Source organism: Phycodurus eques, chromosome 13 (genome assembly GCF_024500275.1).
Source record: "Phycodurus eques isolate BA_2022a chromosome 13, UOR_Pequ_1.1, whole genome shotgun sequence".
In the NCBI taxonomy this organism is placed as follows: domain Eukaryota; kingdom Metazoa; phylum Chordata; class Actinopteri; order Syngnathiformes; family Syngnathidae; genus Phycodurus; species Phycodurus eques.
In genome coordinates this window covers 21,621,567-21,637,268 of record NC_084537.1, presented here as the reverse complement: position 1 = coordinate 21,637,268, position 15,702 = coordinate 21,621,567, and the positions used below count along the sequence as shown (strand labels likewise).

The following is a 15,702-nucleotide window of genomic DNA, read 5'->3' as shown; positions in this document are numbered from 1 at the left end:
GCGTGTCAGCGGGAGTTAATTAGAATGCACACCTCACCCATTAGAAAGAGTTCAGTTGTAGGACTGTGGAAAACATACAAATCGGCTAACTCGGCTACGTCGATCACAAAAATCCGTCGACGCAAAAATTTCTGCCTCGAGGCAATAAAAAGTATTAATAAAAGCATATTTGTGCCGCCCGGTACCCATTTTGGCCACTGTCCATGTTTACCGCACGGACATTTGTTGCAGACGGACGCGCTGTTGGGCCAGTGGAAAAGCATGTCCAAAAACGACAGAGAAGCGTCTGTAAGTGATTTTGAAGACACGATTAGATGTGTAATGTTTTTCATTGGCCCAACACTGCGTCCGTCTGCAACAAATATCTGTGTGGTAAATATAGACAGTGGCCAAACATTGTCCCGGGTCGCGCGATTATACTTTTATTAACATTTTTTATTGCCTCGAGGCATACATTTTTGCGTCGACCAATTTTCTGTGGTCGACTTAGCCGAGTTAGCTGATTGTATTTATTTATTTGTTTTACCCCCAGCCCTAAAGTAAGCTCAAGCAATTGAATAATAGATGCCGTGTTTGATAGATCTCATGATATCTAGCTCCTCCAATAATTGAGGAAAGGCATTTTTTTAAGTATTGGTCCCTGCATGCCTCAACCAATTAACTGACATTAGAATGTCTAGCTCCACCCATACACAAGCATTTGAACAAATAAAAGCCTCCTCTCAATTAGACGCCAAGTACTCTCTGCACGGGGGGCGTGGTCCGACCTCGAAGATGATGATGAGCGCGAGAATGGCGCGTCAGAGGGAGGGAACTCGATTATTTCCGGAGGAGGTGCAAAAATGTAGCAGGCCATCACTTTAAAGGAGTGAAATGGCGGCTCAGGCTGAGGCGGTATTAAGCCATTATTGGAGCTAATTATATTTCACTGTGGTCACTGTCTTAATATTTCACGCATATGTCGCGGTGAATTGCGCTGAAAATGGGACGACCGCAGCTTAAATCCCCCCCCCATCCCTCTTGTGAAGTGGTCCGCCATGCATTTTGTTCACAAAATGCAATTACAATTTAATTACACGACGAATGGCAAATGTAGCAAGGACGGCGGCCGTCATAAATGCGGGGGATCAGTTTGTGGCTGATTTAATAATACGTCCCCCGCTGGTGAACCCTGTCCCTCGTCATCTGTCTTAACCTCAACCTTAACCGCAGCTTGAAACCAGAGCCCCCCCGAGGCAGGGCTTAGCCTCTCGCCAATTGCCTGCGCAGCACCTGCGCAGCACCTCCGCCGCGGCCCTCGCCCTCTATAAAAGTGCAAATATCACAGGAGGATTTGCCCGACTCGCGGGAGTGATATTTGCGTGCGGCGCGCTGCTATTTTCACATTTGTCTGGAAACATGCTTGCTTTAGAGTTCTTTGACCTCGCAAAGAAGAAACCAGCGCAACTAGCTCTGTTACAGCTCACTCGAGATGGCACTCTGTGCGCCACAGACCGAAGCCAAGGCCAAACTAGCCAGAGCAAATTGCGCACCTTTCGATACAAACGTCAGAATTTTGTTTCGTCGGGATTCAGTCCACAATCAAGCACCTCCTCTCTAATAGATGCCTTAACCTACAGGTGTCTAACTCAAGACCCGGAGGCCAGATCAGCCCCGCCACAATAACTCACTCAATAGCCATATATTTATTTCGCAAATATGTAAGAAAAATACTGCCAACATAGAAACAGCAACAAAAACAATCCCTTAGTTCTGTCACAATGTCTGCAAAAGTAGAGGAAATGACTTCCGCTCAAACACATGCAGTTTCTCAATCTCCAGACAAAAATAAACACCTCCCATCAAATAACAGACATTTTCTGTTCTTCTGTCAACCGAATAATGGAAACGTCTTGCTTGAAACGTACACAAGCGTTTGTAGAAAACAATATCGCCTCTCCAGTAGACGCTTAGTTCTTGCTGCAGAGGAGTGAATACAGCCTTTATTTGAGGAAATGTTACCTGTCTGGCTTTTTACAAAAGAGTTGAATGTAAATAAAGAGGTAATAACCCGGCTGCAACCCTTTATAGGGTATTCATGGAAATAATATGTAATTTCACATTTTAACTCTGGAATATGATTGCAGTAGATTTTATTTATTTATTTTTTCCTTATTATCATGAACTTCTTCCTTCTCGTTCAACAGGGCAAGGGGAGCGTCCACGAGCTCCTGCTGACCGTGATCACGCGGATGGGCATCGCCGTGTCGCTGGTGTGCCTGGCCATCAGCCTGTACACCTTCTGCTTCTTCAAGGGCCTGCAGAGCGACCGCAACACCATCCACAAGAACCTCTGCCTCAACCTCTTCGTCGGCGAGCTCGTCTTCCTCGTGGGCATCAACATGACCGAACCCAAGGTAACTGCTGACGCGTGGTCAGCACCGCCATGATGAGCCTTTTAAAATTGCCACCTCACATTTTCCTGAAATATTTTTTTTTTTTTAAATGGCGGTGATTCACAGTGATTCACTTCAGAATTGCCTCATGCCAAGTAAGTGTGGACTGTCGCAGTATAGTCCATGACTGTATACACTTTTGGTCTTTGCCGTTACTGGTACCATTCACAAAAAAGACACAAAAGAAGCAAAAGCAAAATGCTAAAATACTTAAGTTGAATGTTGACCAAGTACGGGCTGTTCTGTTCTTTCCAGCCCAATAAGCGATTACATCATCAAGGGTTCTGTCATATTTGTTGCATTCGTTTAGCTTTTTTTCCCCTAAAATTGGATAATTAAAATGTATTTATTCAATTTATATTTCATTTATCGCATTAAATATTTGATTGATTTGTTGCAAATAGTAACAAGAAAATAAACTAAATATAAAGTAATTATAAATAATACAAAAAAATGAGTTTATTATTATTTTATTGGAGAAATTGACCATTTTACATGAATTTAAAAAAAATATATATTTCTCTCCATTCATTCAAATCAAATGTGTCCCCTAGGCACAAAAGTTTGCCCACTGCTGCTTTGGAATAGTTTAGCAGTTTTTTTCCACCCTAAAATTAAATAAGTAAACTATATTTATATTTTTTTAATTCATAGATAATATGAAAATTTTAAAAAATGAGTGCATTATTGCTCATAAAATGAACTTAGAATTTTAACCTTTTATTTCCCCTCATTTTTGAACATCCTGGCCCATCTGTCCATTTTAAACATCAAAGTGCCCTTGAGCACAAAGGTTTTGCCCTCGCGTGCTTTCGATGAATCACTGAGCTGAAGTTTCACTGGAAGCGCCTGTAATTGTGGTCCTTCTCCTTCCCTCGTCAGCTGGTGTGCTCCATCATTGCCGGCGTCCTCCACTTCTGCTTCCTGGCGGCCTTTGCCTGGATGTGTCTGGAGGGCGTTCAGCTGTACCTCATGCTGGTGGAGGTGTTCGAGAGCGAGTTCTCCCGCCGCAAGTACTACTATGTGGCCGGCTACCTCTTCCCGGCGGCGGTGGTGGGCATCTCTGCGGCCGTCGACTACCGCAGCTACGGCACGCCGCGAGCGTAAGTGCGCCACCGCCTTTGGCCGCAATTCCGCCTGGCAACCTCCAGACTTCGGTAATCATAGTGATACCACAAAGAGCAGTGTACCTCTCCGTGGCCCAGCAGCAAATTTACACCCTGTCACCAGCTAAGAGCAAAGCCGCAACACTAATGAATGCGCCGGCTTGCTACTCTGACCTGCAAGGCTTTTTATTCTTTGCACACGGGTAATTGCCGACCTTGTCAGTTAAAACTTTATGTGCTTCGCTTCTGCTGGCCAGCAAAACGAAGGGGAAAAAAACATGATTTGTAGTACTGCTGCACTCTAATTTAGGGGATTTCTTTTGTGTGTCTGTTCCTGCACTGTTAGCACACATTTGTAGCGCTAACTGCTTACTCTATTACAACGGCTGCACCAATGTAAACTTTACACTTCCATGCAAAATTATTGAAACGTTGAGGACAATTACATTTGGATTTGACATCAAAAGATGACTGTGAGACAAAAGACACAACATTTCAGCCTTTCTTCTTGGGACCGCCTAGATATGTCCATCCATATTTCCTTCTTCTTTTCCCGGGTCAGGTCACAGGCGCAGCAGCCTTAGCGGAGACGTGTCCTATTGTATTAAGTATTCAAACAAGAAAGGCTGAATGTCTGCCCTCAGTTTCCGATTTGGTTTTTACCTGTGAGGACTAGTTTGAGAGGTGTCAAAACCTCAACATGAAAACCAGAGAGCTGTCTGTGGGTGGAAAAACTGAATCTGAACTGAACTGGGGGCTATTCCAAAAAGGAGGCTTAACGTACTCTTGGTATAAACCTGAGCTCTGAGATCGAAAACTCTTGGGTCTTCGATTCCAGAACAGCTGATCTGAATTAGTTCAGTTAACTCGTAGTGTGTTCACATAAGCGCAGGGACGGCCACAACAAAAAGATATCTCCATTCACCGTGGCGACAGAGGGGGGGAAAAAAATGTCAAGTGATTTACTTCGGCCTAGGATTTGGAGGTGCTAATGCAGCCGTACATTTACTAGGAACCTATTTCCATAAAACAAAAACAATACTGCTTTTAGAGCGAAGGACAGAGAAACGACATGGGAGCAAATTGATGGACAAGTGAATGCAGAAGTTTGAATGCACTACGATGGAATGCATTGACTTAACATTTAACCACACCTTAAATCTCGGCACATAAGTGAAAAAGCGTTGCACTGAATAACATCTGATTTTCAATGAGGTTCAATCTGCCTTCGGAGAAACATACTAGGAAGCAGTTTAAAATGAAATAGAAAAACATCATTTAGACAGCCATGATTGGACCTCTCTTCAATTTGATTCATACTAATTGACATTTGACAAATGATTAAGTAGATATTCATTTCATATTTAACACATCTTCATTTACCACAGTTTCGTTGATTTGTATACCGAAATGTGACTGTTTATATGAATTAATTATGAAAAAAGGATTACCATTTCAGCTCTACTCAGCCAACCGAATGACATTTTCTGCAGGAGCAGTGATGAGATATGTGTCCCATTCACATTACATTTGAAAGCCAAAATGGCATCCACTGTAATTGGATCCAAACTTTTGTGCTCAAGGGTTACATTAGATTTATGAATGGACAGATGGGTACATTCATAGCGCGTCGTTATTGTAGCTCTGTGCGGCCACTTGTACCACTGCGGCCTGTTATCCTGAGACATAACCTTGTTTTGGCATTGAGCTGATTTAATGTTTAACGACCGCCGCCTTTTTGGTCATCTCCAGGTGCTGGCTGCGGGTGGACAACCATTTCATCTGGAGCTTCATCGGGCCCGTCACTTTCATCATCGTGGTAAGTTGAGTTGCTCCGAAAAAACCTTTAAAAGAGCTTTTTTTTTTTTGTTATTTTGATGGGGTTTTTTTGTAAGCCGCCTACAGATCAATTTGCATGAAATCCAAGCGGTGCCATTAGCGCTGCTGACACGAGGACATCAACGGCGTCCACTCGGCCGTGATAAGTCCTCCGGAATCAGAAACAACTTAGGGTTGTGCTGAGGATGAGGATGGTCTCATCAGGAGTCGTCTCAGGCGTGAAGGTCATTTTCTCGGTGGGAAAACAAGATGGAAGCGGCGAGTGGGCGGGCCAGACAACCTTTCGTGGAGGATAATGTTTCAACTCTGCGTCAGACCCACAATTTAAAAGACCTTTTCTTTTAACCAACCCACTTTTCATTTGAGCAAAATATTGCAGCACGATACTGACAGGTTTTTTTTGTGTGTCTGGGTGCATCCTATTACATTGATTATTCAAGCAATACATACCGCTGAATGGCTACACTACATTTATATTCGTTAGAGGTAGAGATGCACTGATACTGATATCCTTATCGGTCCCGATACTGTATGTCTGTACTTGACACTACGGCAACCGATACCACTTCACTATGGCTTCTGGGTAGGAACCATGTCAGCCATGTGGAGATGCAATACTGTAATGACAAGTTGTTATCATTACAGTAAATTATGCTACGTTTAAGAAATTTTTTAGAAAAATATTTGGTTAAATAAAACCTTTTAATTAAAATTGCAAGATGTAATGGCATTATCTAATATCAGTACTTACAGTACGGCGAGTACTCAAATGTAAGTATTTGTACTCGTAGTTGGTCTCACAAAAATGAGTGTTGGTGAAAATAACATTATTTGTAACAAAAGACCAATTTGTCAGTAAAAGAGTAGATTGTGATACCTTAACTCCGGTGGAGGTTGTTGCTGATAGTTGATAGCATGAGCAACCAGACATGTCCTTTTTTTTTTTTTTTTTAATACTGCAAGTGGGCGATGACAGGGAGGAAGCACGGACACTCATCCATACACAAACTGCCGTGTCCGTCTGTCCGTAGCTTGTAAATTCATGCGTAGGCTCAAAGCTATTGGCAGGGATGCTCATTTTCAGATGAATTTGGCAAAAAAAGCAAGAGAGGCCCTCAGAGCCGTAAACGTATCCTCCTGTCCATTTCATCGGATGTTGTAGTCACCGTCTTAAATGCATCACGCAGACAGAAGTCAACCGCAGCGCAGCCCCGAAGTCAAACCATCCGGAAAACGGTGTCCTCGACTTCAGGTCGTTGGCTTTCCCCACACGCTTCTCTTTTGTTTCTGCTGCAAACAACCTTTTCCGCCTCACAATGCGCTCCTATGGGCGGATATTTCAGGGTACTTGAGCGTTCACTTTGAATAAGAAAATCCGGCAAAGATGCGATGGTTCTCTTTCCAGAGTTCTTTTTATATATATATATATATATATATATATATATATATTATGCATAATTTACGGATGCTGGTATAAGCGTGATGTCTCTTCATCAACCAATTACCTAATATCAACATCTTATCAAGCCTCTCAGACCATTCTGTGATTCCAACATTTTGGAGGAGAAGGCCCTATTTGTATGCGTTGAAGAACCCCCCATCAAGCACCATTGCAATCAATGAGATTTCCATTTTCGACCAATTTCCTGCCTGTTCATTCTCAATCAATCAATCAAACAAACAAACTTTATTTATGGAGCACTTTTCATACAGTGATATGGATCTCAAAGTGCTTTACGTAGTTAAAATCAATCCCCTCCCACCACTCATCCACACAGATTGCATATAGTAAATGTACACACACTCAAGTTCTGAATATGCACACGTTGTTTCTTTTCGTCTATACTATGTGCTGGAATTCATTTCTAAGGTGTTATGCGAAATTGAAGCCTGTCTCTTTCCCTTTCCCCACGCTGGCTACAAGCCCTCCGGTGATTCCTGAGACACACATCCAGGAATGTTGGAAAACATTACGGGGTGGATGGCTCAAAAAATATGGCACCTCACCGTCATTCTTTTCCCCTCAAGTCCTAGTCCGGAGCCTTTTGTCTTCGCCTTTCTGATGATTTTCACTGCTACACGTGCGTGTGTGCTCAAGATTCAGCATATTGTCATCTATGTTGAAGATCAGCGCTGCGTGAGGTCGACAACTCGCATTAACCTCTTATTAACCCCCGCTGCTGTTTCCTTTACCACCACCCCCCCTGAAATCTTAATGATCTGCTGACGTATTTAATTTTCCAGTCGGTAAAGGTCCGCCGGTGTATAATGGTAGTCGTTTTAGCAATTGAGACAAAACCAATATGGACGAGAGCCAGTCGATGACGGAATCCGACGCCGAGCGATTGAGACAAACCCAATACGGACGAAAGCGAGTCATTGGTGGAATTCGACGCCGCTCTAAGTGCATTGTGTTGGAGTCTGACTCGTGTTTGTTTTGACAGGTCAACGTCATCTTCCTGGTGGTGACCATGTACAAGATGGTGAAGCATTCCACCTCCATGAAACCCGACTCCTCCAGGCTCGGGGGTATCAGGTGAGGGGCGTCACTCAGGGAAGGAAAAGCTGTTACTAACTCCAAAAACGAACAATAATACCTTGCTGCTTCAAAACTAAAACTACAAAGGTATGCAGTATTTTTTTTATTTTGAACATGTACTACCAGTGAGGAATTACCTCCATTTTATGTAGAGTATCCACATTTTCAGGTGAGGTAATGAAACACCAATACAGGTGTTAGTTGCTGATGTACTTAATGGTTTCCATTTGTTAGTTTTATATTGATGCCCTATAAATGTTCTTCATACAAATATTTACTCCAATTGTGTCATAAACCGAAGAGCCCTTGTGGTATTTTGTTTTATTATTTTTTGATTTTGGTTGTATGGAAGTGGTGTATGGAATGTAGCTGCTGTCAGACTGTACTATGTGCTGTGACCACAAACATACAATGGTTTACAGTTACTGGAAACGCCGAGCACAAACGTAACTCAATGTGGCCAATGAGCCACATGCTGCTTCACCAAAGACATTATTATCCGATCACAGTCGTAGTAGCCTGCTCTGGTCAGTTTGCATTACAACCATTGAAAACTTGGCAGAGTTGTTGTGATTTTTTTTTTTTTTCACCGCAGTAGATTTGAAATTATGCTGAAAGAAAAGGAATAGCTCACAGTCCAAAGCATACCACGTCACGTGGTGAAGTCAGTGAAAGGGCATGCATGTTTTTTTGGGGTATATCTCTGCTAAAATTTTAACTAACGCTACAAAAAGATGGCTGGTTAGTGACATAAACGTCGTAAGTCAAGACTTTTTGAAGGCAAAGAAATGTAATATTCTTCATTGGGTAAGTTGATTGCCTGAAGTAAACCCCATAGAGCATGCTTTTCACTTAATGAAGACCACCGTGAAGGTAAAAAGACCCACAACACAAACAAGCAGCAACTGAAGGAAGCAAAAGATTTTCATCCAAGTTATTGTCCTTGTACTTTTGAGCCCCTGAAAAACGGAGGTCTCGAGAAGGAATCCAGAGCATACCAGGGGATGCGCATGTATGGCTCCTAGCAAAACAATGGCAGATTTGTTATGATTTCAGAATTTATATGTCATTGTACTACATTTGAAACTCAGAAGACACATCCCACAGTCCAAAGCAGAACACATCACGTGGTGGAATATTTATAGTATACCAGATGAATCCTGAAGCTTACCGTAGATGCTCAATTTCAACCTAATGCTACAAAGTTGATAAGATCAACGTATGATGGAGTAAGTCAAGACATTTCGAAGGCAAAGAAGTTGAACACACTTCAATGGCCAAGCCCGTTACCTGAGTTAAACCCAATGGCGCATGGAAAAAACGAAGCAACTGAAGGATTTTTATTGTTGAAATACTTTCAAGCATATTTATCAGATGTTTTTATATTTTTTCACTCTCAATGGGTTTTTATTATGATTAAATATAGGGTTTAATTGTTTGAGTGATTGATTTCAAACCTATTGAATTGAAATTGAAAGTCTACACTTTAGTCACGCTGTTAGCTTTTTTTTTTTTTTTTTTCATGGCCTTTGTGGTTGCGTATAGAGGCAAAATATTGAAAACAAAATCTTTATTTCTGTCCGCAGGCTGTACTTTATAATCTTAGTATTCTTCACTATCGTGTACCAGGTCATATAGTGCAAGTTATTTTTATTTCTTCATGACAGCTTCACTACACTTTCTTTTTACTTGAGTTCTCGGAAAATGGTTTCAACCGCACACATTGTGGAAGGAAAAGCTCAAAAGTGATCATCGTCACAAAAGCCGGCATGATTAATGTCCCAATGTCTCTCGTTTTTCACATTTTCCTTTTTATAGATTTCATAATCAAAGCTTGTTTAGCTCACGTTTGACTCCTCATCTCCAGCTGTCACATCTCATTAACTGCCACTAATTCGTGCTCTAACTCAAATCAGCCGTGCGTGTACAAATGTTAAACGGAAGGTTGCACCCTGTGTGATTATGAGCTAAAATGCGGCCTTGCGAGCGCAATCGGCTGTCTTTCTCCATAAGCCGTCTCATTTTTCCTGCTAAGGTTTCTCGGAGTCGCGTTCAATGTCTAGGGGCATCTCACTTGTCGACAGTGTATCCATAAGGAGAAGCAGTCGTCATTGAAACTGACTGTGAAGTGATCGCGTTTCCTCCTGGCGTTTCCTGGAAGCCACCGAGGCAAAACATGCTACCTTTGCGGTCTTGTGACTCAAAAGCACAATTCCCTTGTATCATCTTTTATTCTGCGTTCCTCTGCGGGCTTGTTCGTGATAGAAAATAAGCTCTAAAGATATATATTTTTTACAGGTCATGGGTGTTGGGAGCGTTTGCCCTGCTTTGTCTTTTGGGCCTCACGTGGTCCTTCGGCCTGTTCTTCCTCAACGAGTCCTCCATTGTGATGGCGTACCTCTTCACCATCTTTAACACCCTTCAAGGAATGTTCATCTTCATCTTCCACTGCCTTCTGCAGAAGAAGGTAAGGCTTTGTCCAAAAACAATTGGAGTTTCCAATAGACGAATCACTAAGCAACACAACCCCGACACCGGCCAATCACAGAACACGACAGAGGTCGGACACTTTCCCGGCAGCATTCCATTGTACAAATGTTGCGGTTTTTGTTACATTTCCAAAACCAGAATCCATCAAAAATCAAAACATATTTGGTTTCTCCACAAGGGTTAAAGGGTTATGTTTTATTTCCAAAACAAACCCAAATAAATTTGAATCGGTCAAAAATCAATTGGCACACCTTTGTCTGTGCTGAGGTTGAAGAGAAATAGTTTGCTCATTTCATTTCCAAAAGTAACCAGATAAAGCTGAATAAAACTATGCAGCAGCCCAAACAGTCATATGAAACAGTCCAATATCAACAGGCTCACATTGGTCTGTTCAAAGTGGTTCAAAGAAAATCTGTTTAATTTCACAAACTAATCCAACTAAAGCCAGATAAAGCAATGCAGCAGTCCAAATATTGTTTGGAATCAATCAGAAATTAACAGGCATGCATTTGCTCTGAAAGGGTGAAGGGATTTGTAATTGTTTGATCTCTAAAATGAACCCCCGCTACCGCTGGATAAAACTATGCGGCCGTATGCATGGTCATTTGAATCAGCTGAAAATCAACAGGCACACCTGTTCCAAGCTGGTCAAGGGATTTTTTTTGTTTGTTTGTTGTGTTTAAAAATAAAAAATAAAAAAACACCAAATAAAGTTGGATAAAGTGATGATGCAGTTTGCGTAGTCATTTGAATCTGTCAAAAATGAACAGGCTAACCTTGTCTGCTACAAGAGATAAAGGGAATTCTTTTTTTGTTTGTTTATTTGTTTTTGTTTCATTTCTAAAACTACCCCTGATACAGTTGTAAAAAGCGTTGCTACTTTCCACATAGTCTTGAATCGGTCGTTACACCTTTGTCTGCTCCGAGGTGAGATATGTACTATCCATCCATCCATCCATTTTCTGAGCCGCTTCTCCTCACGAGGGTCGCGGGCGTACTGGCGCCTATGCCAGCTATCATCGGGCAGGAGGCGGGGTCCACCGTGAACTGGTTGCCAGCCAATCGCAGGGCTCGTACAAACAAACAACCATTCGCACTCACTATCACACCTACGGGCAATTTAGAATCATCAATTAACCTACCATGCAGGTTTTTGGGATGTGGGAGGAAACCGGAGTGCCCGGAGAAAACCCACGCAGGCACGGGGAGAACATGCAAACTCCACACAGGCGGGGCGAGGGATTGAACCCTGGTCCTCGGAACTGTGAGGCTGACGCTCTAACCAGTCGTCCACCGTGCTGAAGATATGTACTATTATGTGTAAAATGTTCTCTCTAATGCTGGATGTGGCCAAAGGCACATTACATCCTGCATACCCTTCTGTATTAAATATAATTATTTTTTTTTTTTTTACCAAATTTGGGTCATATTCCCGATGGATTAAATATTCCATCATTTTATCCTTCTTATGTCCCTGCTCTTGCACCTCCAGATGTGACATTTAAGGAGCTGTCAGCTGTCGGTGACATTCAATAAAAGATTGAGAACATCCACCTTCCCTTTTTTCTGTCCTTTCTCCTGCGCAGGTCCGCAAAGAGTACAGCAAATGTTTCCGTCAGTCTCAATGCTGCGGCGCCCTGCCGCCCGAGGGCCCCCACGGCTCGGTGAAGACGGCCACGTCTCGGAGCACGGCGCGCTACTCCTCCGCTACCCAGGTCGGTAACTGCAAAAAATAAATAAATAAAACACACACGCGCAAATAAAGTCCAATTGTTCATTGTGATAGCCCAGTAACCATGCCAACGTGGTCTCAGAAGTAGAGTAAAGTTGAGTTCCCACAGTTTGACAAGTCTTTACCGCCATGTTCATCCGCACCCCCTACGGTGCTCGCCGGATTGATGGTTCTTCAGAGGCATGTCGGCACAGCGTGAATCAGTCATCTCGGCGGCGTTGGCGCTCTCAAAGGTCTGGATTCAGGCGCAGACCTCCAAGTGCAAAAGCACTAAAATTGCTCAATAAGACAAAGTGGGTTAGGGAGATTAAAGAGCCGCAGAGAGTGTCTGCGGGTTGGGTGGCGAGGAAGAGAGCTTCTTTTGCTTCTTCTTCGGGTCTTGAAGGGACGCTCTGTGCGAAAGGTACCGGCAATGAATGGCGCGACAAGAGTTTCCCGGTAGTATCTGAGGCAGGCAGAAATGACACTCACGTTTCTATAAAATTCTAAATAAGTCAACCTTATGTGCTCCAGGGCTGCATTGGATTTTTAAAACAGACAATTAAAAAATGTGTTAAAATGTGTATGTAAAATGCGTATTTATGTTAATAATAATTCATTCTCATTTGAATGGTATTTAATTAATTACAAAATTACCATGAATTAAACAATTATTTTTTATATCATTATTAATATTGATGTTTTAGTTCCCTCTTTAAAAAAGAATTAATAAAATAAATCATACAGTCTAATCCTTAAATTACCAATTAAGTGTTTCCCAACCTCTATTGAGACAAGGCACACATTTGACATTAAAAAAAACATCACAGCACACAACCAAACAGAAACGTCACAAAAGGTATACTACTGAAATAATGATCTGGTCTCAATTTGCTCACAAATTTCATTCCTCAGTGTGAAATCTCGCCCTGTTTAGTACATGACAAAGCTATTAATACTCAAGTTAGTTGTACCTTTCGCCCTCTAGTGGAAGAACATTGAATTGTTCTGCCTGTCACTGTACGTTAGTTGCATAGATAGATGAACAACGATACATTATTTGTAGCAAATAAATAATCATTTTCAGACCAATTAAGTGACATTTTATAATTTCCCACAGCACATCTGATGAGCACAGTGGTTGGGAATCACTGATTTCTTATAGAAATTGTTGCAGAAAGCCTGGTAAAAGGGAAAAAAAAAATAATCTTTTGATTATCCAGTTTCGGATCAGTAGCGTTGCGTTTGCAAAGCCAGGTTGAAGACGGTAAGCCACTTAAACGCTAACGGCGACATTGTGTTGATCCGTGTCTCCTCTCCTGTGCACGCAGAGCCGCATCAGGCGCATGTGGAACGACACGGTGAGGAAGCAGTCGGAGTCTTCCTTCATCTCAGGAGACATAAACAGCACCTCCACCCTCAACCAGGGTAAGCGAGCCGCCAGACGTTATTCTCTTTGAGACGGAGCTCGATGTACGTGGCTTTAATGTAGTATTATTAAGTGTTCAAAAATAGCCCACAAAAGCATATCACAAAGTCCGGAGCCGTTTGCCGCTCTCCCCCGCTGCTTTTTGAATCATCTTGAAGGGGGGAAAAAAAAAATAATAAAAGTTGCGATATTTTGGGCCTGACGAGTTGAAATGGCGACACTCTTGACGGGAGAGGCCTCTCCTCACTCATCTGCAGCCTGCACAGCTTGTCAGGAGGAAGGAGGGGTGGGATGAGCGAGTCAGGCGGCGGTCAGAGCATGTTTTGGGAAGGATCCGGCACTGCGAAAGCTCCCCGCTGCGCCGCTGCAGATTTGGAACGGAATTAGAAATCTCGAGCTTTTTCTAAAAATGCATACCAGTGCGGAGAAAGAGAGAGATTGTCGGGCTAAATCTAAATGAGTGCGATGGCTCGTTACATTCTTTACACAAACAGCATGCGGCGGGTGATAGGAAGGCCGTGTTTTGTCTTGCATTTGGACTGGATGCTTTTGTATGGAGGAATTTGCTGCGCATAAACGCTGCGGATGATGGTGTTGTCAACACTCGTCGCGCTAATATTGTTCAACTGCTTGTTTGGATAATGTCTCGCACGGAGCAATGTCTTTATGCTTTCCGAATCTGTGGGTTTTTTCAAACAAGTGGCGCCGGGGATTGCGGTGCGTTTTGAAAGTCATGTGTTGCTTCAAAAGTTTCGGAGAGGCTGTTCTACCACGTAAATTCAAGCTAGATGGTAGCTAGATGCCAAATGGGCATAATGTTGATTTTTGCTGGTTTGTGGGTGTGCCAACTTTTTCAGGGTGCCTTCCGCCGCTTCCCTGATTGTCCTTACTGATGTTTCCCTCTTTTCTTTTTTTTCTTCTTCTATTATTTCAGGCATGACCGGCAACTACCTCCTCACTAACCCCCTCCTCCGCACCCACGACACTAACCCTTATAACAACCTGCTGGCAGAGACGGTGGTGTGCAACACGCCCTCTCCGCCGACTTTTCGCCCTCCAGGTGTGCACCTCCTGCCTCCGCTGCCCGCCTGCGCTCTTGATTTGTTTTCACGCTCACATGTCGGGAGATGTCTGGGCGGAAGATGAAAAGAGCAATTTATTATAATTGGAGCCAGCAGACACAGATCAGTTTTTATTCATAATTGAATCATGTAAAATAAATAAATGAACCTATGCACAGTGTATATAATAATAGCAATATACATTTGTTCAATTAATGATAGAATACACTATTTTCACATAAGAGTTTTAGGGCCACAGTAAATTATGTTTTTTTTGATGGGAGTTAAATCAGATTATTTGTAAAAAATAAATTGGTATAGGTCAAAATTCCCAACAAAATTGGCAGTTAATGTTAAATATTTGATAAATTCATCAAGAATCTTTAAGGGTATGTTTAATGTTTAATTTACACTACTCGTTATTTAATTGTTATACTTTTAAATTGTTTGTTTTCTTTCCCACTTTATTTTATAGTTTTCTGAATTCATTTTTGTATTTTGCTTTTCCTTTTTAGTTTGCTCCTGATCCACATTTAGCCTGTAGCACTGAAAGGGAAAAAACGTTTACGTCTTTCTTGCATGTGTCTCTGTTTCAACTTTGGTGTACAGCATCAAGTAACGATGGAGTTTTGCAAGATGAAAGCAAAGTCCAGCCTCTGTGCTGAGCTAAAGCTCCCTGCTTTTTTTTTTTTTTTTTATGTTTGTTTCCAAACAAAGGCATTACCCGCGGGAATAAGGCACTAACGGCTCAGTCCGCTACTCGTTAGCAAAGCAAAAGAGAAGACCAAAACGCTGGGAAATCTCATTTTCTAGCACGGGCGTTCGGGACCATTGCAAATGTGTTCAGCGCTCACGCTGAGACAGCCAGCTAACCGACACGTTTGGCGTTCTACATGAGCTAAAGCTAACTTACTAACTTAGTAGCATTACAGATGCGTGTTGATTAAAAAAAATTTAAAAAAAGACCCAAAAATGGCAGCCGAATGCTAGCATTGTTTTATTTGTTAGTGCTTCCAAAATATAGTACATTAGTTAGAGGGAGGGCCTCAGTTTAATGATGTTTTGAGGTTGCCAATAGTGCACAATGAATAC

The 15,702-nt window shown here is 42.2% G+C and overlaps 1 protein-coding gene across 7 annotated transcripts in view; it reads left to right on the top strand.

Moving 5' to 3' along the window:
- Nucleotides 1–15,702, top strand: part of LOC133411465 (adhesion G protein-coupled receptor L2-like) — a 118,905-nt gene that overhangs the window by 95,907 nt on the left and 7,296 nt on the right. For 4 of the 7 annotated variants that reach the window (XM_061693887.1, XM_061693885.1, XM_061693886.1 and 1 more), the window contains 8 exons: nucleotides 2,187–2,396; nucleotides 3,318–3,538; nucleotides 5,294–5,360; nucleotides 7,825–7,916; nucleotides 10,218–10,386; nucleotides 11,996–12,124; nucleotides 13,452–13,548; nucleotides 14,484–14,609. In XM_061693887.1, the coding sequence (XP_061549871.1) occupies nucleotides 2,187–2,396; nucleotides 3,318–3,538; nucleotides 5,294–5,360; nucleotides 7,825–7,916; nucleotides 10,218–10,386; nucleotides 11,996–12,124; nucleotides 13,452–13,548; nucleotides 14,484–14,609 (1,111 nt within the window). The remainder of the gene's footprint in view (nucleotides 1–2,186; nucleotides 2,397–3,317; nucleotides 3,539–5,293; nucleotides 5,361–7,824; nucleotides 7,917–10,217; nucleotides 10,387–11,995; nucleotides 12,125–13,451; nucleotides 13,549–14,483; nucleotides 14,610–15,702) is intronic. The other 3 variants (XM_061693889.1, XM_061693888.1, XM_061693891.1) reach the window with 1 other exon arrangement.